Source organism: Papaver somniferum, chromosome 6 (genome assembly GCF_003573695.1).
Source record: "Papaver somniferum cultivar HN1 chromosome 6, ASM357369v1, whole genome shotgun sequence".
In the NCBI taxonomy this organism is placed as follows: Eukaryota; Viridiplantae; Streptophyta; class Magnoliopsida; order Ranunculales; family Papaveraceae; genus Papaver; species Papaver somniferum.
The window spans coordinates 121,964,501-121,989,007 of NC_039363.1; the positions used below are offsets into that span (position 1 = coordinate 121,964,501).

The 24,507-nt window shown below is 35.8% G+C and overlaps 4 protein-coding genes and 1 non-coding gene across 5 annotated transcripts; 2 read left to right on the forward strand and 3 right to left on the reverse strand.

Moving 5' to 3' along the window:
* Positions 1–1,885: 1,885 nt before the first annotated feature.
* On the reverse strand, positions 1,886–3,202 carry LOC113286119. The gene has a single exon (XM_026534826.1). The coding sequence runs from the start codon at positions 3,030–3,032 to the stop codon at positions 2,049–2,051; it is 984 nt and encodes a 327-aa protein (XP_026390611.1). The 5' UTR covers positions 3,033–3,202; the 3' UTR covers positions 1,886–2,048.
* A 14,110-nt stretch (positions 3,203–17,312) lies between these two features.
* Positions 17,313–17,385, reverse strand: TRNAF-GAA. The gene has a single exon. It is a non-coding gene; the product is annotated as a tRNA-Phe (tRNA).
* Positions 17,386–20,946: 3,561 nt separating this feature from the next.
* On the reverse strand, positions 20,947–21,861 carry LOC113291411. The gene has a single exon (XM_026540947.1). It carries the CDS (start codon positions 21,859–21,861, stop codon positions 20,947–20,949), a length of 915 nt encoding a protein of 304 aa, XP_026396732.1.
* A 1,672-nt stretch (positions 21,862–23,533) lies between these two features.
* Positions 23,534–23,929, forward strand: LOC113291412. Its single transcript, XM_026540948.1, has one exon. It carries the CDS (start codon positions 23,534–23,536, stop codon positions 23,927–23,929), a length of 396 nt encoding a protein of 131 aa, XP_026396733.1.
* A 44-nt stretch (positions 23,930–23,973) lies between these two features.
* Positions 23,974–24,498, forward strand: LOC113291413. Its single transcript, XM_026540949.1, has one exon. It carries the CDS (start codon positions 23,974–23,976, stop codon positions 24,496–24,498), a length of 525 nt encoding a protein of 174 aa, XP_026396734.1.
* The last annotated feature ends 9 nt before the right edge of the window (positions 24,499–24,507 follow it).

Consider the following 24,507-nt stretch of genomic DNA (forward strand, 5'->3'; position numbering starts at 1 on the left):
CAAAAAAAAAAAGTCAAAGTAAAAGCAAAATTTGAAAGTGACTTGTAGAAATAAAAAGCATTAATTTTCTAGGCATAAGCACTTCGGTTGTTTCTGGTATCCTAAGTACCCTTGCAACAAATCCACTCCCAGCCAACAAACGACTGAGATGCTCATTCTCTGTTGTCAAAAAAAACTAGCGGACTTTGTAAGTATGTAAAGCTAGAAAAACAATGTTTAACTTTTTGTTCAAGGAAACAAGAATATATGACTGTATACACTGCAAAAAGTTGAGGCCTTACAGGTACACATCACTGAGTTGGTGCATCAGTAAAAGTGAAATCTAAGATTTGCATTAGCTGGCGCTAAAAAGCATATCGGCATAAAATCTTGGCCTTCTTTTAACCCTCTCAGTCCAGTGAACCTAGAGCTAAACAATCCCCACAAAATCCACAAGGAAACACACAAAAGCAACCCTCTCAGAGATCTGAATCAAAGATCAGCAAAGGAAAACGTGATATAGGAATTTCGAATTCAAAAACTCCAAAGAGCTCAGGAAGGGATTAGCAAATTAATTAAAAAAAAGTTAATAATTAATTAAGTTTAAGACAGATTAATGCAAGTCTGTCATGTCTTTACCTTGTCTGTCTTCTTCTATCTTGACCCCAACCCAACACACAACAACACCAGCACTACTACTACCACCACCACCAATATGAATAATGGTGCCTGGTGGTGTTTCCTGGATCTCTGCATCCGACAATGAAATAATGTAGCCGGCTGCCGGCCCAGTGGCTCGAATTGTCTACAGTAATCCGGGGAGTCCGATCCCATGCACTATTTTAGTCGAGCACGCATGTTTTCATACATTCCCATTCAGATCCGATACTACCTGTAATTCCCTTTTCAATTGTTTTATTTTGCCTTTTGGATTTAATGAAAAATCTGGTCAAACTTGTTTGATTTTAGTTGACCGTAATAATTTGACTCCATGAAATGAAGTCTTAACTCTTACGTCCCCTTGATCAAGATTCAAGATTTTGAAACCAATAAATCCAACTTTGGGTGAATTTTTCGCGTACTCAGGTGCTTTGGAAGGCACCAGAAATTTAGCTGGTTTTGGGTATATTACGGTTTTGATGCTTCATACAGTGTTATAAAGCCTTCCTAGCAATTTAGTGTCAACAAAGATGAAAGTGCTTAAATTTTGGTTCACAAACCTGACTTTTCACTCGAAAAAAATCATTTAACCTGTATTCCTATAATTTTCTATTTCAGAGTGGAAATTTGTGCACCCCTGAAAACCGAGGTCGGATGGTTCGGCAGAATTAAGCTAGACATGTTAAATTCAGATAGGTCATAATAAAAATAAAGTACATGAATTAGTTGGCTGATTTTGCCAAACTACATCTTGTTTGTTTGCAGCTGACTCGGCGTCTGGATCTGAGTCAACCTCTGACTCGGGCCGAGTCAGCAGTCAGACCGTTTGTTTTGCATTTTGAATCAGATCTGACTCGACCTATGACTCAGACATAACCCCTGACTCGGACCCATTTGAGTCAGGTAACAAAATACTCCTGACTCACGGGATCAAGCCACTGACTCACGTTTTTTGAGTCAGATCTGACTCAAAACAAACATATTGAGTCAGATCCAGATGAGTCAACTGATTTCACTCAGATCCAGATGAGTCAACTGATTTCACTCAGATCCAGACGACTCAGATGAGTCAGGAGTAAACAAACATCGTGTAACTCTGTTTTGGGTCCAAGGATAGCAGAAGCCTTAGCTTAAATTTGTAAATAAGAGATCTTTACAATGGAATTCACTCATTTAGTAGCGATTCTGGCACAACACATACTTAATCAGGACTTTGGAAGGGATTCAAACAAAATAAACAAGATCATTAAAGTGAAAGCCGAATTTGTATTATACTCTGTTTCTATACAATATCTTGACCATATACTTGTACAAACATTCAAAACTTAAAATTCAAAGTAAAATTTCTTTAGCAAATCATCCTATTAAAATTCGGAGACGCGATATTGCCAACGATGAAAAAAGCTGCTTCATCTGATATTGAGATCCCTAGAGTGAGAAGCAGACAGATTATTCAGAAGTGAAACTCTAGTCTTGATTAAGCACTTGAACATACACTCAAGCCCATTCTCAAGACTTTCCATTTTTCCTTCCAAAACATTTAATCTTTTCTGCAACACTTCCAGGTTTTTAGTACTAATATTGTTTTTCCTGACAGATAGATTGTGGAGTGCAACATCAACACTCTCAACTTCATTATCAATCATGTCATCTTGTTCTTCTTTATTGCTGCTAACCATTAACGTTCCCTTTTGTTGAAGTAATTTCGAAACTAATGCCCATTTACTTATAGGATTCACCGAAGACGGCGTCAAGAACGATAACAGGGACTTGAAGATTAAGATTGTAATACTGCTTACTTCTCTTAATACTCGAACCACGACTACTAAATGGTTATTTTGGTGATCCAAGGAAAGTGGAATATAAGAAGTAAACTTCGATTCCATTCTCTTCAATACTCCAATACACTTCACCATATCTTTCTTCAACTTCTTTTTAGAAGAAACATAAGCGTCAACACTGCTTTCCGCGGTCGACTGATCTCCACCTCTCCGTCGAAGACCATATTGAAGTTCACGGGAGTTCTCTTTCATTTGAATCAATATATTCCTCGACGTATCGCAAACATCTAACAATTTCACTGACCCATCTAATACTTCATCAACCAATTTATCATCCTGGTCACAAGTGTGCTTTCGAGCGTGTTTCTGAGTAAAAGGTAACTGAAGAACATCTTCGACACATTCGTATAAATTTTTAAGGCCAGATAATCCACTTTCAATTGACTCTGCGTTTAGATGTCGAGAACTTGTTGCATCAATCTCCCAACTCTTTAGATTGTTAAGCTCTTCTTCTATTCTATAAGTTGAAGGATGGAATCTTGCAGGTAAACTTATGGATCTCACACATTTTCGGGCTTTGGGTAGCAGTAAAGAAGATGAAACAGTAGCCATTTTTCCAATGTTGTGTTTTTTCGATATTGTTTCGCACTGAATTCTATTATGTTGTGGTTACTGTTGATAATGTTTTGAGATCTATGCATCGCAAACAGCTACTTATATATGAAGAAAACAAAGTAAGACAAAGTAACAAACCCATACAAAGTATTCAGAGATTAGTTAGATACTAGGAGACAAACCGAATATTGTATGTGTATACGTATACAAAAGGTGCGCTAATTTGACTAATAATAAACGTGGATATGCCTAATTGTTCGCTAACTTGTCACATTAATCAACCTAAAAATTAATGGGGAGTCATATTAACCACTTAGTTTAATAAGTTCTATGAGCTGTGATGTTTTCCTGTAACAGAAACAATGAGGAGGACAGATTGCTGCCCTACTTGTCTAAATGTGTGGCCAAGCTAGATCAAGGTTGTTATTGTATTCTTTCGCACTCGTTCGCACAATTCGGACCGCAAATGATTCTGGCTAGTTTGTTTGATAATAAACAAATGTTTTTCAAGTTTTCAGTGTCATCAATATTTGTCATGTTCAGTTTCTTCAATCATTCTAACTAAAAATTATATCTTTCAAGTTTTCAGTGCCACTATTAAGTTTACTGTTTCACTTGTTTGGTACATAGTAAAACATCTGTAACATGTTTGATCATGGCATAAACTTTGTTGTTGATAAGGAAACGAAATCGAAAAAAATGTAGTGAGAAAACATGTTCTTGGAGAGGTGGTGCGATGCCGACTGTTGCTGCAGGTTGTTTGGAAATCAATTATAGTTTTGAGTTATAAAAGCTTTTCTTTTCTTTTTTATTGTTATTATCTTCCATAGAACGGTGTAGTACGTAAGATCTTTCCAATCTTGGCATCAATGGATTCCATCTGTTACAACTTAGGATGGGCTGTGCCTGGTGTCGCACGGGATAGTTTAGGCACTTACCGCCTCTGCGAGACTACTTTAGCGTATGACACATTGTTAAAATCTTTTTCAATGTAAGAACATTAAATTTGAGGAGCCAAGTGGCTTCTTATACTTGACAAAGCTAGTAATGGCATGTATATTTTGGTAAAAGGTTTTAATTCATTGCATTGAAAGAGTATATTACAACAAGTTCTTATACAGAGCTGTCAGCGTAATAAAAGGAAACAAGATAAGGAAAAAATACAAACTAATTAAAATAGAATATACATGCTATGGAAACTATATACGCCATATCTTTCAACACCCTCCCTCAACCTCAAGATGGTGCAGAGCACATCTTGAGGTTGCTTATCAGAAAATGTAGTCTAGGAGAAGGTAGGGACTTGGTGAAGAGGTCTGCAAGTTGAAACTATGATCGAACATATGGCAACGTAATAGTCTTTTCCTTGAAGTGATGACGTACAAAGTGGAAGTCTATTTCTATATGTTTTATACATTCATGAAATACATCATTATGAGCAATGTGGATAGCAGCTATGTTATCACAATATAGTCGACTTTGTTAAGTGAATTCCCATGTCACCAAGAAGCCATCGTAACCAAACTATCTCAGAAGTAGTATGTGTCATAGCCCTATACTCATCCTCAGCACTTGAACGAGAAACTACTGACTATTTCTTACTTCGCCATGAAATTGGAGAATTTCCTAGAAACACACAGTATCCGGTGGTAGAACATCTATCTGTAACATCCCCTGCCCAATATGAGTCTGTGTTTGCACGAAGACGAAAATCTGATATAGAAGAAAAGTGTAATCCTTGATATAAAGTACCCTTGATATATCATATAATTCGAAGAACTGTAACAAAATGTGAAGTAAGAGAAGCAGAAATGAATTGGCTGACAATATGAACTGCATAGCTAATATCTAATCTTGTACTAGTCAGATAATTAAGACTACCAACAAGCTGGCGAAACATAGTTGGATTGGATAGAACTGTTCCATCAGTAGGATTGGGTTTTACATTCATCTCAAGAGGTGTTTCTGTAACCTTGCTATCAGTTAATCCAGCACGAAGAAGAATTTCAGATGCATACTTAACTTGAGATATGAAGTATCCGTCCGATGATCAATCAACTTCTATGTCAAGAAAGTATCTTAAGTGACCAAGATAAGTGAGATTTCATAGAAATAATACCTTCAGTGTCATTACCAGTTATTACCATATCATCAACATATAAGAGAAGAAGTATCATTCCCTTCTTTGTTTTCCTGAAAAACATTGCCGAGTCATATGGACTTTGAATGAAACCGTACTGAATAATGTTTGTGGAGAACTTTTCAAACCAAGCACGTGGTGCTTGTAAATTTACGAATCTTACAAACCTGATTAGGCAAGTGATCTAAACCTGAAGGTGGCCGCATATATACTTCTTTATGAAGTTCTCCATGGAGACACACATTCCTAACATCCATCTGATGAAGATCCCACTTACGAGCCGAAGAAACAACCATAAGAGTGTGTACTGTAGTCATACGAGCAACATGAGCAAATGTTTCTTCGTAATATATTCCATACTCTTGAGTGTAACCTTGAGCAATAACACAAGACTTGCGTCGATCTAGAGTACCATCTGACTTTGTTTTGACCTTGAAAACCCATTTACTTTCCACAACAGGTTTTCCTAGAGGTAAATCTACCATATCCCAAGTACCAGCCTTCTTGTCTGTAGTTAACTCATCTTCCACATCGATTCTTGCCATTATGGAATTACCGAAGCTTCCCTGTAATTCTTTGGTTCATGAATAGACAAAATAGTTGTTAAAGAACAATGATAATCAAACAACTTAGCTGGTGGTAATCCATTACGAGCAGGCAATGTTCTAACTTCTGTCTCGGGATTCCCACTTGGAGTTGCATTATCGGAATAAACCATAGAGTGATTTGTATCAGTTTCAACAGGAGTGGTGAGAGGAGTATCAGTGGTAGAATCAACTGAAAATGAGGAATTGGATATAGATTTATCATCAAGTGAACCAAGATATGTAAAACTTTCTAAGGCAGATGATTTATTACTAGGGAGAGCCAGAATGGAATTTTAAACCCAAAATAAAACATGACAAGAGATTCGTAATCCGCGACTCTCAGGATCATATATAACATCTATACCCTTTATGTTCTATGCCATAACCTAGAAACACACACATGGAATTCTTTTTGCTGAATTTACTATGTTTTCTTTCTTGAAGAAGAACAAAACACGTTGACCTGAAAACATGCAATTCTGAGTAATTTGGTTTCAAACCATACCGTTTTTCAATAGTGATGTACCTCCTATAACAATGGTTAGAACACGATTAATTGTATAAACAACAGTGACGATAGATTCACCCCAAAAATTAGAGGGAACAAAATAGGAGTGGATTTGAATTCTAGCAGTTTGAATGATGTGACAGTGTTTGCGTTCAGCAACACCATTTTCTTTGGTGTTTCTGTGCATGATAGCTGAAAAATAGTACCTTCTGATTTGAGAAGTTCTTTAAAAGGGTTGAATATATATTCACCTCCTTGATCTTCTCTAAAGACGCTAATGACTTTCCATAATTGGGTTTTGATCATTTTAAAGAATTCAATATATATTCTATGAAAGTATGATCTTGAACTGAATAGGTAGATCCATGTGTAACGAGTATAATCATCAATGAGTATAATATAATATAATGACCCACCCTTAGTAGCAATGGGGGATTTTCCCCAAATATCAGAGTGGATGAGATCAAAAGGTGCAGTAGAAAACGTAGTACTTTTACTAAAGGGAAGAGCCTTATGTTTACCGATACTATAAGCAATGCAATGTGTCTTTGTCTAGAGGAACATTCTCTAACAGACCTTTATTAGTCATGTAAGCAAGACGTGAAAAGTAAACATGACCTAACTTAGAATGCCAAGAGATAAATGAATAGATTATAGATGGTGAAGTAGATGCATCAGAAACAATTGGACTCTTGAGTTGATGAGGGATAATAAGAGACTCAAGGAGATACAGTCTGAAAAAGCAGGGGTCTAACAACCACACACAATAATTCGATTAGCAATCTGTATGGACTAACTCCAATATACTTTTAAGAGAATCAACTAGACAGTCAGACTCAATCTTAATAAAAGTATATCAAAGAGTTATATCTCACTTTCTCTATTCAATACTTACTCAAGCAAATAGAAATCTGCCAGTCTAATTGAATACAAGAGAAATCATTTGAACGGTACCAAAGACCAATGTTCAAGTGTCAATCAATTTCAATCAACAACCAAAGGTTGGATTTCCCAATTGATTGATTCAACTCACAACTGTGATATTTCAATTATATAACAAAATATAATGCGGAAAAGAAATAACACAGACACCAGAAGTTTTGTTAACGAGGAAACCGCAAATGCAGAAAAACCCCGGGACCTAGTCCAGATTGAACACACACTGTATTAAGTCGCTACAGACACTAGCCTACTACAAAATAACTCGGCCTGAACTATAGTTGAACCCTAATCAATCTCACACTGATCCAAGGTACAGTTGCGCTCCTTACGTCTCTGATCCCAGCAGGATACTATGCACTTGATTTCCTTAACTGATCTCACCCACAACTAAGAGTTGCTACGACCCAAAGTCGAACACTTTAATAAACAAATATGTATCATACAGAAAAGTCTACGGTAATAGATAAATCTGTCTCCCACAGAAATACCTACGAGTTTTGTTCCGTCTTTTGATAAATCAAGGTGAATAGGAACCAATTGATAAACCAGACTTATATTTCCGAAGAACAACTCAGTATTATCAATCACCTCACAATAATCTTAATTGACGCGACAAAAGAAGATATTGTGGAATCACAAACGATGAGACGAAGATGTTTGTGATTACTTTTATATCTTGCCAATCGAAGATATCAATCTCAATCCAATTATTACGATTGTACTCAATACGATAGAAACAGCAAGATCAGATCACGCAACTACGAGAAAGTAGTATCGGTCTGGCTTCACAATCCCAATGAAGTCTTCAATTCGTTAACCTACAGGGTCTCGAGAAGAAACCTAAGGTTAAAGGAGCACCGACTCTAGCTTATAAAACTAGTATCACACAGGAGGTGTGGGGATTAGGTTTCCCAGTTGCTAGAGTTCTCCTTTATATAGTCTTTCAAATCAGGGTTTGGAATCAATGTTAGCTTAGTAACAAAGAATTCAATATTCACCGTTAGATGAAAACCTGATTAGATTTAAGCTAATATATTTCAACCGTTAGATCGAAAACTTAGCTTGTTACACACAAATGAAATGCACAATTTTAGGTTTGTGTAACCGTACCCAAACATGTACATTCGTTGGTTCAACAGTTGTTAACTAAATGGTTAGCCATATGAACACTTTCATGTCAACCATATTCTTCTTTACCATAACTAGTTCAAATGACTCAAATGAACTAGTTAGAGAGTTATTCAATTTCTTAAATCTTATAAAAGTATACAAAACAGAATCGAAGCAAAAAAGATTTGATTCACTCGAATCGATTCATGAACTTTATTGTCACGGTTTGCAAACTTACATTCCTTAGTTTATACAAGTATAAGTTCACGAATAATCGTTTTTAGAAAATAACCAACATAAGTACGCGGACTTAAGTACCCGGGATAAGTTTGTAAATGCTTTACAAACTCTAGTAGATTTTCTCGGGACGAGAACCTCCGACAGTTCGCGGACTGGGTTCGCGGACTCCGTTCCGGTTTTCCAGATCAACAAAGTACGCATACTTTGGTTCAAGGAATAAGGACTTATACATATATGTGTTACCACACAATGCTTATATCCAACAATGGTTATATAATCTAAACTCTCATTTCAATCATTGAAACATTCTTAGAGGACGTTATATAGTTGTTGTTCACAAACTATTTTTCGTCAAAGCCATTTTCAAGTAATTGAAACATAATATGACTTTCGTCACTAGGTAAAGATGAACTTGGACAAAGCGAAAGCTTACCAACACATGTTTCGAGAAATAGATAAGTGATATAAACTCGGCTCGAAATAGCAAATGTGTATAATCAAAGTCTATATAGTAAAATGACTTTTGTCTCAAGATATGAGATAGAGTAGATAGACTTTTTGAGTGATAGATAAGTTCAAGTCTCCACATACCTTTTAGTCGATGAAGTTCCACCAGTTCCTTGAGTAGTTATTCGTCTTATATAATGATCGACATGGAGTTCTTGAGCTCAACCATACTTTCTATCCTAGTCCGAGACTTATCTATAGTAGACTAGAAATCAATACTTATAGTTTTCATAACTAACATTGACAAACATGCTTGAGATAGCAACGCATGCGAGTTCGACCGAGCAGTGCTCTAACAATCTCCCCCTTTGTCAATTTTAGTGACAAAACTATCAATACATATGGAATACAAAAATAGACAAATAAACTTTTGTAGCTCCTATTCCACATGCCTAATCTTCAACATTATTCGGAATCTTCGTCACTTCCAAGTACTCCAATGATTCCAAAGGTTGTAAGTTTAGAATCATCGTTGTTGAAAATCCGTAGCTATAACAATGAGAAAAAAAAGAATTCTCAATCATTGTTACACAATGTCATAGTATTATTATACAGCATCAAAGTTCAATTGTATCACAACTTCGACAACAATACTATGGTGATATGTATCACTCCCCCTTAGTCAATACTCCACCTCACATGGAAATCACTCCTCCTTACATAATGATCCGAAAACCATATGTATTTGTAGTATGAATTACGCATTAATTCTCCCCCTTTTTGTCAATAAAATTGGCAAAGGTACGAAAACGGGATCCTAATGAAAATTTCCGTAGAGACATTTCATGACCAAAAGCAAAAACATATCAACTTATTTAGATGCAATCATAAAGTTGAAGCTAAATGCTTTCATCAAGGAGTTTATAAAGATACAAGATAACCCCTATAATATTCTACAGCCGCACTCCCCACAAAGATCTGGCAATTAAGCACAAGTTCAATTAAGAACTCTCCCCCATAAAATGTCATTCCCGAAAGAACAACAAAAGTGACTTGAATTTCATAAGAAAATAAGGATTTCTTTGGACATAACAAATCACATATGAATATGAATTTGAATCCAAATAATACTCAATTAAATTAACCAAAAGAAAACCCATGATTAATCTAATCGGAAATGGTCGACATAAGAAAATTTACGGAGCCGCACAGTATATACATAAAATATGGATCAGGGAAGATCAATACAACGGAATGGACAAGGATTCATTCTATTTTCCATCACTATTTGCACAATGACATACAATAGACATAATCCTCGTAAACAAAAGTTCATCCTATCTTCCATCAATAATGACATAATAGGCTTCAAACTTTTGTAATATCAAAATCTCATTCATTCTTTTATCAATACATGCATATCGACATACGAAAGACTTAACGTTTGACAAAGTATGAGACAATCATAGTTCGTGGAAGCAAATACACATATCTGATAACAAGTTTGCAATATATAAAACCATAAAGATTAATACTGCAAAAATCATCTTCCAAACAACTTTTTAGAATTTAATCAAATAAACCTAAAAACATGAAGATGAAAATGTTGGACATAGCCATGTGTAATCATAATAATGGCTATTCCAAACTCTAGTAATCCTTCTCAAAACAAGAATAATTCTCATAAGAAGTTTCCTGGGCATCAAGAAAAACTCGTAATGCACATATAAGAAGATTTTTCCTTAGAGGGTATAATCAATCTTTTTCGCCCGGATTTACACAAAGAAAAGCTAACAAAGGCGTATAAAAGATTTTCTTAACAAAGAAGAACATAAAAATTCATTAACGACCATGCACCATAGTTCACAAAGGATGATTGTGAACATTCAAGAATCCTATAGCAATGCATACTATTTCCCATTCTTGAACTTCCTTCTTTGTGATTCACCAACAACATTCTTGTAAAAGCTAAAAATTAGCTTATAAGAGTAGTGCTCCAATAATCCAAGTGCCCAAGTCCAAGAGAAGTGGAACAAGTGCGACGAAATGGATCAAAACACTCAAAAAAAAAGACACGACAAATACCAATCTTAACTCATCCAAATTCAAGATTTATCATCTCCATCTTGAAGATAATGCAAAGAAGAAGAGAATGCAAAAATAATGAGGTCATTCCGAGTTCGGACGAGGAAGTTACGACCAATTTGTTTTTACCGAATATCGACGTCAAGTATGCATACGGGTTTGCAATGAATTTCCGTATCCTTAGTAGTATGCAAACGGGTATGCGTGCTTAAACCCATGGATTTTGAATTTAAATGATGTTATGCATACCTGGTATGAGTATAGTCCAAACATCCCGAACTATTATTTTCAAACCTAAACATTTAAGAACCTTAAACACAGATCAAGTTAGGTAGGCATGAAAGATACACAAGGTACATAGATCATCATAAAACTTGCTCAAGTTTAGATACATACCTTTTTATAAGAATCTGATTGACTACAGTGTTACCAAACATTCAAAATCATACCAAACTTAATATGTGTGCCCAGTTTTTGTGCTTCCCTCATACATAACATGGCATTTCTTGGTGAGGATGCACTTTCAAAACAATCAAGTTGTGTTGAGGTGAACAATATCTTGCTCACCATGGCACCAAGAGAGAGTTTTTTTCCAGCAACTCTTACATCTTGTCGTGTTAAGAAATACCCAAGGAACTGTTTTATAAGTCTATCAAAGAACTTCAAGAGAACCCAAAAAGATTTGTGTTTCTGATTTCTCGATTTCCAACTTATAAAAAACTGTTTCCACAGATAGTTTTTAGTACTACGAAGGGAAACTCTTTTGATAAAAAGAGACTTCCTAGCTTCTTCATAAGAGAAGACAATACTATTATCTTGATATGAAGCATCAGGAGTTGAGCAATGAATTGATTCATTCTTTGAGGTGATACACTCAGAAGACTGAGATTTAAACTCCTCTTGTAATTCGTTTAGTTTGTTACAACTAATTGGATTACTTAGAGGAGGAGCATTGTTCTCACTGATTAGTAAATCAATATCAATCTCAACATAAATATTATTCATCATAACTTTATTTATCCCGTCAAGAGATTCTTGTTCATTCTGGAGATATAAATCAACATCAGAAGATAGGCTTTCAAGTTTCTTTTCAATTCCTGAAAGAATTTCAAGGGATTTTAAACCTAGTGGAGGTTTAAACAGAATTTCTTCAATGGATTTAATTAAACCAGACATGGAAGCAACTTTTGGAATCCCTAGATCTGGTGGTGCATTTATTGAGATAACACTTATGTCCATATCAGATCGCTACAAACACAGTACTTATAAGGTCTTTAATGTGTTTGCCTGCTCTGATACCAATTGAAAAATCAAGGGTCTAACAACCACACCCAATATTTCTATTAGCAATATGTATGGACTAACTCCAATATACTTTTAAGAGAATCAACTAGACAGTCAGACTCAATCTTAATAAATGTATATCAAAGAGTTATATCTCGCTTTCTCGATTCAATACTTACTCAAGCAAATAAAAATCTGTGAGTCTAATTGAATACAAGAGAAATCACTTGAACTGTACCAAAGACCAATGTTCAAGTATCAATCAATTTCAATCAACAACCAAAGGTTGGATTTCCCAATTGATTGATTCAACGCACAACTGTGATATTTCAATTATATAACAAAAAATAATGCAATAACACAAACACCAAAAGTTTTGTTAACGAGGAAACAGCAAATGCAGAAAACCCCCGGAACCTAGTCCACATTGAACACACACTGTATTAAGTCGCTATAAACACTAGCCTACTACAAACTAACTTCGGTATGGACTGTAGTTGAACCCCAATCAGTCTCACACTGATCCAAGGTACAGTTGCACTCCTTACGTCTCTGATCCCAGCAGGATACTACGCACTTGATTCCCATAGCTGATCTCACCCACAACTAAGTGTTGCTACGACCCAAAGTCGAAGACTTTAATAAACAAATCTGTATCACACAGAAAAGTCTACGATAATAGATAAATCTGTCTCCCACAGAAATACCTACGAGTTTTGTTCCGTCTTTTGATAAATCAAGGTGAATAGTAACCAATTGATAAACCAGACTTATATTCTCGAAGAACAGCTCAGTATTATCAATCACCTCACAATAATCTTAATCGACGCGGTGAAAGAAGATATTGTGGAATCACAAACGATGAGACGAAGATATTTGTAATTACTTTTATATCTTTCCTGTCGGAGATATCAATCTCAAGCCAATCGTTACGATTGTACTCAATACGATAGAAACAGCAAGATCAGATCACACAACTAAGAGAAAGTAGTGTCAGTCTGGCTTCACAATCCCAATGAATTCTTCAAGTCGTTAACCTACAGGGTCTCGAGAAGAAACCTACGGTTAAAGGAGAATCGACTCTAGCTTATAAAACTAGTATCACACAGGACGTGTGGGGATTAGGTTTCCCAGTTGCTAGAGTTCTCCTTTATATAGTCTTTCAAATCAGGGTTTGCAATCATGTTAGCGTAGTAACAAAGCATTCAATATTCAACGTTAGATGAAAACCTGATTAGATTCAAGTTAATATCTTTCAACCGTTAGATCGAAAACTTAGCTTGTTACACACAAATGAAATGCACGATTTTAGGTTTGTGTAACCGTACCCAAACATGTACATTCGTTGGTTCAACAGTAGTTAACCAAATGGTTAGCCATATGAGCACTTTCATATCAACCATATTCTTCTTTACCATAACTAGTTCAAATGACTCAAATGAACTAGTTAGAGAGTTGTTCAATTTCTTAGATCTTATAGAAGTATACAAGATACAATCGAACCAAAAATGATTTGATTCACTCGAATAGATTCATCAACTTTATAGCCACGTTTTGCAAACCTGCATTCCTTAGTTTATATAAGTATAAGTTCACGAATAATCGTTTTTAGAAAATAACCAACCTAAGTACGCGGACTTAAATACCCGAAAATAATATTGTAAATGGTAACAAACTCCAACAGATTTTCTCGGGACGAGAACCTCCGACAGTTCGTGGACTTTGTTCCGGTTTTCCTGATCAACAAATTACGCATACTTTGGTTCAAGGAATAAGGACTTATACATATATGTGTTACCACATAATGTTTATATCCAACAATGGTTAGATAATCTAAACTCTCATTTCAATCATTGAAACATTCTTAGAAGACGTTATATAGTTGTTGTTCACAAACTATTTTTCGTCGAAGCCATTTTCAAGTAATTGAAACATAATATGACTTTCGTCACTAGGTAAAGATGAACTTGGCCAAATAGAAAGCTTACCAACAAATGTTTCGAGAAATAGATAAGCGAGATAAACTCGGCTCGAAATAGCAAATGTGTATAATCAAAGTCTATATAGTAAAACGACTTTTGTCTCAATATAGGAGATAGAGTAGATAGAATTTATGAGTAATATATAAGTTCAAGTCTCCATATACCTTTTAGTCGATGAAGTTCCACCAGTTCTTTGAGGAGTTCTTCGTCTTGTATGATGATCGCCATGGAGTTCTTGAGCTCAACTACACTTTCTCTTCTAGTCCGAGACTTAGCTATAGTAGACTAAAAATCAAGACTTATAATTTTTATCACTAACATTGACAAACATGCTTGATATAGCAACGCATGCGAGTTCGATCGAGCAATGCTCTAACATAGTCAACCAACTCTACGACCTATCCCAACAAGCTTCTCTGTCTTGGGATCCTATATAAAACAACCAGATGAAGTGAAACAAATGTTAAAACCTTGATTATAAAGATGACCAATATATATGAGATTCCTTGATATGAGGAACAAGTAGCACATCAGGGACATATATCTTATTCAAAACTTTAACCTGACAACATATAGTTTTGATCCATCTGTTGTATGAAGCTTGGGTGTCATAATTGGATGTTTATTCTCAAATAAGGTTGAATTATATGTCATATGATTTGAAGCCCCTGAATCAAGGAGCCATTCAGTTGAAAAGATACCTATAGGAACTGAAAATGCAGTAGCTACTGTTGGATTGTTACGAATCGAAATAGCATATTTAATCATTTCTTGGATATCACGTATATTGTTTTTTATTGCTAAAGCATTTGATGCAGAATTCATTTGTTCATGAGCTTGTTCTGAACCAGGTACTGACATTACCGGAGCTGCAGTGATAGGGGATGATGAGTAGTGTGTTGGTGCACCATTGAATATTCTTTTTTTCTCTTATGTTCATAGAGGATGGTAAGGTGCAATTTCCAACTATATGTCTAAAGGCTTTACAATATCTGCATTGAGGTATGCCTGGTGGTATTTGTTGAGACTTGAGAGAAGTTTGATGTTGGTGTACATAATGACATTGTGCAGTTTTTGGCAAGATGTCCAAATTTCTTACAATTATGACACCGTACCTGTGACAAATCACGATAAGTAGAAAATTTTCTTTGTGAGTTAGAATGAGCACTGAAGTTAAAAGGTACTGCAAAAATAGCTGGTACATCAGGTTTGATTCTTTTACGAATCTCTTCAGCAATGAGTTCAGAGAGAGAAGATTCTACGGTTGGGAGTGGAAATCGAAGGAGAATAGACGCACTTATTGATTCAAATTCTTCTCTTAAATACATAAAGAGTTGAATTAATCTGGATTCTTCTCTAAACTTCTCCCATATTTGTGCATTAGTTGTCCACTTAGGTTCTATGAGAGCTAGTTGGTTCCATATGATTGACATCTCAGAGTGAAAATCATGAATTGATATATTGGTCTGGTTGTTGTTTCAACAACCGGATATTTCTATCTTGTACCTTTGAGCAAAGTTGACTTGTGTATACCTCTTTGTAAGAAAATCTCAAGCTTCTTTGTCTTCTTCAAAACTGGTAAGTTGCATGCTTATAGATGTGATAACTGTGTTGCCTATCCATGTAAGGATCTTGTGGTTGTTTATCTCCTATTCTTCAGTAACATCTTTTCCGTCATCTTTATCTTTGCCGCTAGTATTGACTGTTTTTGGACATTTTTTTCTACCATCATTGTATTTCCATATGCTCTTGCCTTTGAGAAAACTTCTCATGAGGAAAGACCAATGATTATAATTGGTTCCATCTAACTTAACAGTGATAGGTGAAGATTCTTCTCTCGACATGATAAACAAAACTAGAGAGTAAATGGATACCACACTCAACGGGATTTCTGACTCTAGGATTACTGATATCAAACAAAAGGATAAACAAATATGTAAAAGAAAACATGAAAGAGACTGATGATACCTCAACACGAAAACCGAAAAGGGATTGATTTTGAGACTATTGATGCATCGGAGATGGATTTTAGATCTTGTCTGGTTTTGATACCACGACAAAGTTAGTCATGGCATACATATTCTGGTAAAAGATTTTAATTCATTATATTAAAAGAGTAGATTACAACAAATTCTTATACAAAGCTGTTAACGTGATAAAAAAAAATACAAACTAATTAAAATAGAATATACATGCTATGGAAGCAAGAATAATATCAAAAAAATATACGTCATATCTTTCAACAATACTCACCCTTGTGTTATGCATCATTTCACAAAAGCAATACATCCTTAGAACTAAATCAATCATTTCCATCAATAAATTAAACATGCAACGTACTCTGGTCTAATTTTATTTTGAATGCGTTTGGCGGTGAGGCAACACACTTTCTCTTAAAATTAAAGAATAGAAACATGAAGGGAGAAAAGAATAGAGCTGACCCATTTTAGTAGGTGCAATGTGTACTAACTATTTTTTGATGTTTTAGTTTTAGTCCTATATGCTTGGGCCCTGTTCTACGAAATCTAAAATAAAATTTAGCTTGATTAATCATTGGCTTCTGGTGAGAAAATCCATCATAGGTTAGGCCAAAAGCTGATAACGTCAAGCCAAATTAGCTTTGCATTTTTTTTAATTTAAATTGGGATGCCATGATCACGACCCGAGCAAAGGTCAACAACTTCACTATCGCTACAGAAATATTTTTGTACTTTGTATATAAGAATGATATAGGATGTAAAAATATTGGAATTCACACTAAATGCTCGTTAGATAATTAGATGTGATCCCATCTTTAGAGGTGTTCAGAAATAGTGATCAGTCCCTAGAGTTTCCAACTAGCCAAAAAGAAGAAGAAGAAAAATTAAACAAACAAAAAAAGTGAACTAAACAAACAAAAAAAAAGAAAAATTAAACAAACAAAAAAAGTGAACTAAACAAACAAAAAAAAAGTGCGGTAAGCATGGATCGAACACGCAACCTTCAGATCTTCAGTCTGACGCTCTCCCAACTGAGCTATCCCCTCTGTTTGGGTTTTTTGTAGTATTTTTATTTTTAGAATCAGTCCTGTCTTCCCACTTCCCAGTGTCACACCTCACGGGTGGTGGCTCGAACAAGCCAACTGAGTTGTATGGATTTTTACTAGTTTTGCATACAAACGTGCATTTCACAGTTTTTTGTGGGCAACCGTTTTTTATTTAGCCCTTTCAGTTGTGCAAAACGAAATGTGTGGACAACCTTAACATAATTAAAATCCAAAGAAACTTGTTATGAATCATGAATGACTATTTTATAAATGCTTGATACTTTTTTAAGCACTCCAAAAATTGCATAATATTTTTTTCCTATCAAGTTAGGTGGTCTTGTTCCTATGGTCTACATGACTTGTCAATTCAAAGGATATCACAATAATAGAAGTGAAACCGTGTATGCAATATTCAAATAGATGCACGAGAAGACTATATATAATTGTTGCATTCGTATTTCATCCTTATCTTGCAAAACCTAATTACCTATAGGCATTAATTACCAACTATGTCTACATTGTGGATAAAATATAAAAAAAACGATGATAAATATTCGACAACAATTTCAAAATTTGGCAATCGTTGTATTGAGATCTGTATCAAGACAAAGAAAGATATAGTCATATATCCATGTAGTAATGTAGGTGCAAGGGGGAAAAAAGGACATTTATATTTGGACGAGCGGCTAGCTGTCCACCTTGTCTCCAACCCCTATATAGGAGGTAGCTAGATACGATGACTAGTCAAATTTTCTCATTACACGTGTAGTTCTCAATATGGTCCTTGACTCCTTCAACCATTCCTCATCGTGTACTAGTGCTGGTATGGTCGACCTAATCGGATATTAACATTTGTAGTCTAATGTTCAAATAAATTATCCTAAACATGTTTAATGGGTTTGCATCTAATTTCTGTTCTCAAAATACCATTTAGCAAGGCAGTTGCCACCTTTATATTTGTATGCAATGTTAAATTCAACTGTGTGATTTTCCCGTTCACATGCAAGAAATCAACAACCATACTAACGCTAAAATATGCATCACTGGAAGGAATCTCTTCTTCTCTCTATATAAACTCCAAATTTTACTATCTTAATCAGTAGTCATGGCTCCCATGAAGTAGACACACCATCAAACCACCTATATTCTTTTTTCTCCTACGCATATGAATCAGTGCTAGCCAGCTAGTGCTTAACTTGTCTTTCATGATTTCAACCTTGATTTTTTCCCTAACGAGCGACAAGTATATCAATTAACCATGTACTATTGGTATTAGCCTTGTAATATATTCTAATGATCTACAGTCTTAGGTCTCAAACACAATGCTAAGCATATATCAGACTTGCCGGTCCAATCAAGGACTTCCTCATCATCATATGCTATGTCCCCTCAGTCCTTGACTCTCTGTTGATCATAATCAATATACAGCTAGTTCATATATCATCCAAAGAGAATCCAAGAATTTATATTCTTCCATCAAAAAATGTACATGTTTAATGAATCTCTCTATAATCTATAGCTAGCTAGCTATAGCTAGGTAGTTCGATGCAGAGAACCTTGATCATATATTGAACTCAACCCCGAACTTTAACAAAACAGAATATGTCGGGGGGGACTGAAAGTCTTTGCGAATAAATCACTGGAGACAGACAATTGAAGATATTAAGATCAACCGATGGAGACAACATGATCCTGTTAGCTAGCTTAGAGTAAAGAGAGAGTGACTGAGAGAATAACAAAAGAGATAGATTAAATGAATGGGGTATGGGGCGGTAGTATGGGCAACTGGTAAATATCACTGGGTGTGTTGTTACCTTGTCTAAGCTACCACTAGCATGTCCACTACCAATATTTTTGGAGGCTAATATACATAATCAGGCACGATAGGAAGCTCTGCGATACAAGAATCTTCGTTGATAGATATCAACATGTCATCTTATCTACATGGTTATTCTTCAACGGATTTACAATTTCATCGAGGTCCAACTCATTTATGTACGTATATGCCCAATTTTACATGCATGCATCTAGAGACCTGGCTCCCTGGTTCTTGTTTTGTTATCTGCAACAAAACCATGCACATGCACCAGATTGTTGATAAGTTACGATACCTACGTACTGTACTAACCGTACCTCATGCTGATACTTTGTTTCATCAGACAAAAATCTGTTTCTAAAAGATGATCATGATACGTGCGTCCCTTTTACTTAACGGTGATTCGCAGATGGTGATCCGTCGACCCCCGTACATCAGACAACTAAATATTACCTGTGGTCCCGTACTGATTTTATACAGTAATAGCAGAACCCTTGCTTATGGGCCATGCGTGTTTGATCTTGCGTAGTAGTAGTGTTGCATGATGGTGAATGCAAAATGTGGAGATAAATCTTCCGTATAATTCGGGATTTGTTAGCTTATCCATGTGCTTATGTTCATCAGATTTTTTGCACCAACTAATAATTTACTCTCCGAAGCATAGGGGGTTCAGAATTTCGAAGTTCGATCGGAATTAGTAATTGCCAAATTAAACTAGTCAAGTTACTGACTCGACCTAAGCAGCAGGATAAAACATTATAGGGGTTGGAGCGCATATTTTGCTGATCTCAGTGATATACTTATATAAATCATCATCTGTTGCAAAATTGTTTCCCTATATGGAGATTGTTTCCTCGTTGTTGTTACAGTTAGGCCATTGGGAAAACCAATTTCACCAGAGCTTCAGAGCTTGTCCTATTTCGTTGGGCCTTGGTTATTTTGGGAAAATTAAGCAAAAACTAATGTGTAGTGTAGTCCATTTTGGTTTAAAATTCTTCAAATGATGAGTGATTACGCAAATATCCTCCAAAATTTCATTGTGGCTGTCCAATCTCTTGTACCGCTTCCACTGGGGACTGCCTAATTGTCTACCTCTACCTTTAGTTTAACTGACCTATGTACCTTTGAGATTAACCGGATCAAGTGTGGTTGCTTTCAGGCAAGATACACACACTGGATGGTTACACTGGGAAAAGTCTCATTTACCTTTGGTTGCTTGGATCAAATAATGATAGAACCTGTTCGTATTTCGAGTACCAAGTTGACCACTGAATTGCGGAAAAGATGATAATTGACGGGCAGCTATAAACGGCCGTTTTAGACAATCTATTTGCTCCCCGTAATGGCAGTTTCAAAAAGTTTCAACTCAATCAAATTTCATACTATACCTTTCATGGAATCATGAGTCACATTTCTTTGTGAAGTTAAAAATGTAAAACACTTATTATGCATGGTGTAGATTAGCTTTCACTAACCAGATTCTTTTAACTTCAAAAGCATTTGCAATCATATGGTTGATTTAATAAGCTCAAAATGTTGAACTAGAAGGCCCATTAAAAAAAATGCAAGACAAAAAAGAAATTGTAGTGTAACATGTAAGTTTTCATTTCATCATTTTCATATACAATGCAATAATAATATTTCAAAATTGCTATCAATCTCTGTTTGCAAGTCCTCTAAAATTTGGATGCTAAGGATCGATCCGAAGAGCCAACAATAATGGCTGAAAAATGCTCTCAATAAATTTAGTGGGTAAAGATGTTGAGGAGAGTGACTCTAGTCTTTATCAGACGCTGATACATGCAGGCCACTCCTTCCTCGATGGCTTCCATGCTAATCTCCAAACCCTTCAATCTTTTCTGCGCCATTTGCATAACTCTCCTCTGGACCTGGCCATCTTTGCTCGAGACTTGCTCACAGATTGCCTGAACTGACAAATCTGCACTTGAAACCTCATTACCATCCTCTTGAATGTCAGAACAAACTATCTTCCCCTTGTGCATCATTTTTGAGACCAAAGACCACCTACTAGAGCTTGGTTTTGAAGGTTGAGCAGAAATGAACAAAAATAGAGATTGAAAAATGGAGACACTAATGAGGCTAACTTCTCTTAGTAATCCAACTACAACAGAAAGATGTTGGTCTTGGTCCAAGAGAGGAGAAGAGATAACCTTGTCATTGATCATAACCCGCTTTAATGCACCATCCAAACACTTGTTGACATCCTTCTTCACCAACTTTCGCAAGCGAATGTAAGCCTTAACGTTAGCTTCAATGCTCGACTCTCCACCGCTCTTTCTACGTAAGGCTGATTGAAGATCTTGTCCACCTTCTTTCATCATTAACAAGAACTCCCTTGCAACAACGCACACATCCAACAATCTCACCGACTCATCGATCACTTCTTCGACTAATTTTTCGTGTCGATGATTAAGAAGTGATTGTTGCGTTAGAGGCAAGTTGATTAAATCATCAACGCAGTTATACAAGTCTATAAGACCAACCAACCCCAATTGGATTGTTTTAGATATACACGAAATGGTAGATGCTGATAAAGCTTCCCAAGTAAACTTTAGATTGTTTAATTCTTCCTCAACTTTTAAAGCACTTGGGTTTGATCTAGGAGGAAAACTTATTGATCTCATGTGATAACTTGCCATCTTTTACCTTGTTTTTGTAAAAGGAAAGCCAAATCTTGAAAAAGCAAAGCCAAAAACTGAACTTGTAATGCTAGTTGTTTGATGTTATGTTATGATGATCCTTTAGCTAGGTATTTATAGAGAAACAAAAAATGATGGGGACAAATACCGATAAAACAATCACCCCATAAAATTTCATCCAATGACAGTATGGGCTCGTCTTACTAGTGCACACTTGAGAGTGTACTCCTGTGTACATGATTTAGACAACAATTTAAAACATGATATATTTCAATTGATTTGTGAAACCTGAAATATTTTCGATATTTGGGTTTTCTTGTCCCTATGATTTTGGAACAATCAAGGCACCACTAATTGATCTTCCTAGCACTCCTAGTCTTGAAAATGCAATCATAATCAAATCGTATTTGTTGATAATGATGTTTAAACAGAATCAATGATGCAACAACTATGACAAATTGTTCCGACAATGGTCAGACCACTGTTCATCAAGTTGGTGAGGTCTCTAGGATGTGCAATTGTTTTTTATTCAAGGGCCAGATATTAGTGTGTAACAAATAAGTCAAAGGTGTGGGTTTAAGCAACAATTTCATTTAGCCACCTGGTACATTTAATGGCCACAACGAGCACCAAATCAAATGGATTTCTCTCCCACACCTCAATTTGTTGCACTTGCACAGCTGCACCAAGTTGTAGGTTTTTTTCTCCCTTTTTCTGGTTTTTTTTTCTACATTCTTAATTTTCTACTACAGAAATCATTGTAGAAAGGCCAAAGTGAATTGCACATCTCCCACTATTGCAAGGTGGATATTTCTAGCACATAAGCCATTTTTTTGCAAATTGTGATATCATTAAAGAAACTAACTTATGGCGTTGACAGCCGTAGCACATAAGCCATATCCAGATACATACCATTCTTTCAAAAAAAAAAAAAACGTCACGTAGAATCCTGCCCGGTGCCTGAGTCATAGGTGCATAATGCATTCACAACAATCTATTCCTGAACCGGTTGGGTTCAATTCCAAACTGGTAGGTCAATAAAGGTTCTTTGAAAACACATTGTGTACAACCACCGCGACAATATGGAAATAAGAAAATCGACCATTCTACAGGATGTTTGCACAAGAACATTTTCGGGGCCCACTAGAATCTCAAGTCTATGGACCAACTTATGACAAATTTGCAACTTATAGACAAAATAGAGGTTTTCTTATTAACAAAACCGTCGTACTATGTTCATTCCCAATGTCTCATATGCTAAACACTAATGCAGGGATTATAAAATTTCATTATAATGTAAACGAAAAATTAAGGGTGGAAAAAAGGGTACTGAAATGGGGGACAAATGAGTATGTGACAACCTGGATCATCCGTAGTCTCTTGCTAGTTGATCAATTCTATGGATTAATAGCTCTTCAGTATCCCCAATTCCCAATTCGACAGTTATATTAGAAATTAAAAAAGTCCATGAAATGATAATTTGTTGGCAAAATTGTGACAATGAATGATCAATTATGATTTACTTGTCATAAATCCGAGTTCTATTTCCTCCCTATATTGCTATATATATATATATATATATATTGATTGTTGCAAACATTGTTAAACACACCAGTTTTTTCCCTGAACTGACAGTTTGGGTTTCAGTCTAATTCCTGGGAAGGATTGAAACATGACTGAAGTTACTTCAGCAATGCTTTTAAGAAAACCCAACTCACATGTCAGGTCTGTCAGTTTGCCAACTAAATCTCATCCCGAGTTCTTAAAACTTGAGGAAGAATTGAATAAGATCAAGGCTTGGGAGTTAACAGCAAAAGCAGCAGTGTCATCAACGTCTACTTTTACAGCCAACACAATTGAAGTTGGTTTGGCCAGCCTTGGCGAGGTGTACAGTAGCTTTGAGGATGTTCTTAGTTTGTCTATCACAAAACAAGCCCTAATGGGTTGCCGTCAAAACAAGGGATTGGTGGATGAGATTCTAGATGGGACACTTGAAGCATTGGACATATTCAGAACTATAAAAGATGCTTTACCGTCAAAGAAGGAACAAGTTCAAGGTCTTCAATAGCTCTTCGTCGCAGAAGAAGATCATCAGATGAAGAATTCGTGAGCATGGAAAACATGTCTGATGCTTACTTCTGCTTTAGGAAAAAAATGAAGAAAGATATGACCAGCAAATGCTTAGCAGTATTGAAGAAGATGAGTAAACAGTATTGTTCTTCAACTCTTAATTTAGCACAAGAACATTTGTCCATGGTGGTCAGGTTATTCAATGAAACTAGAGATATCACCATCTCCATCTCACAACACCTGTTATCATTCATGACTACTCCAGTGCAACCTAGAAATGTGAAATGGGCATTTTCAAAGTTGATATATAAACAAGGACGAGTAGCATGCAAGGGTAATGACAAGGCTAATGTGAGTGAGGTGGAGCTTGTTGATGTTGCATTACTAGATACAATCTCAGTTAGGAAAGTTTCGAGCAAGGAGATCACAAATGAGAAATTACAAGCTGCCAAGAAGTCGTTGGAGAAACTAGAGAATGGGATTGATGCTATTGAAGCTAAATCAGAGGTTACTTTCAGACGCATAATCCAAACTCGAGTCTCTCTTCTTAACATGTTTGTCAACTGACGTACTATA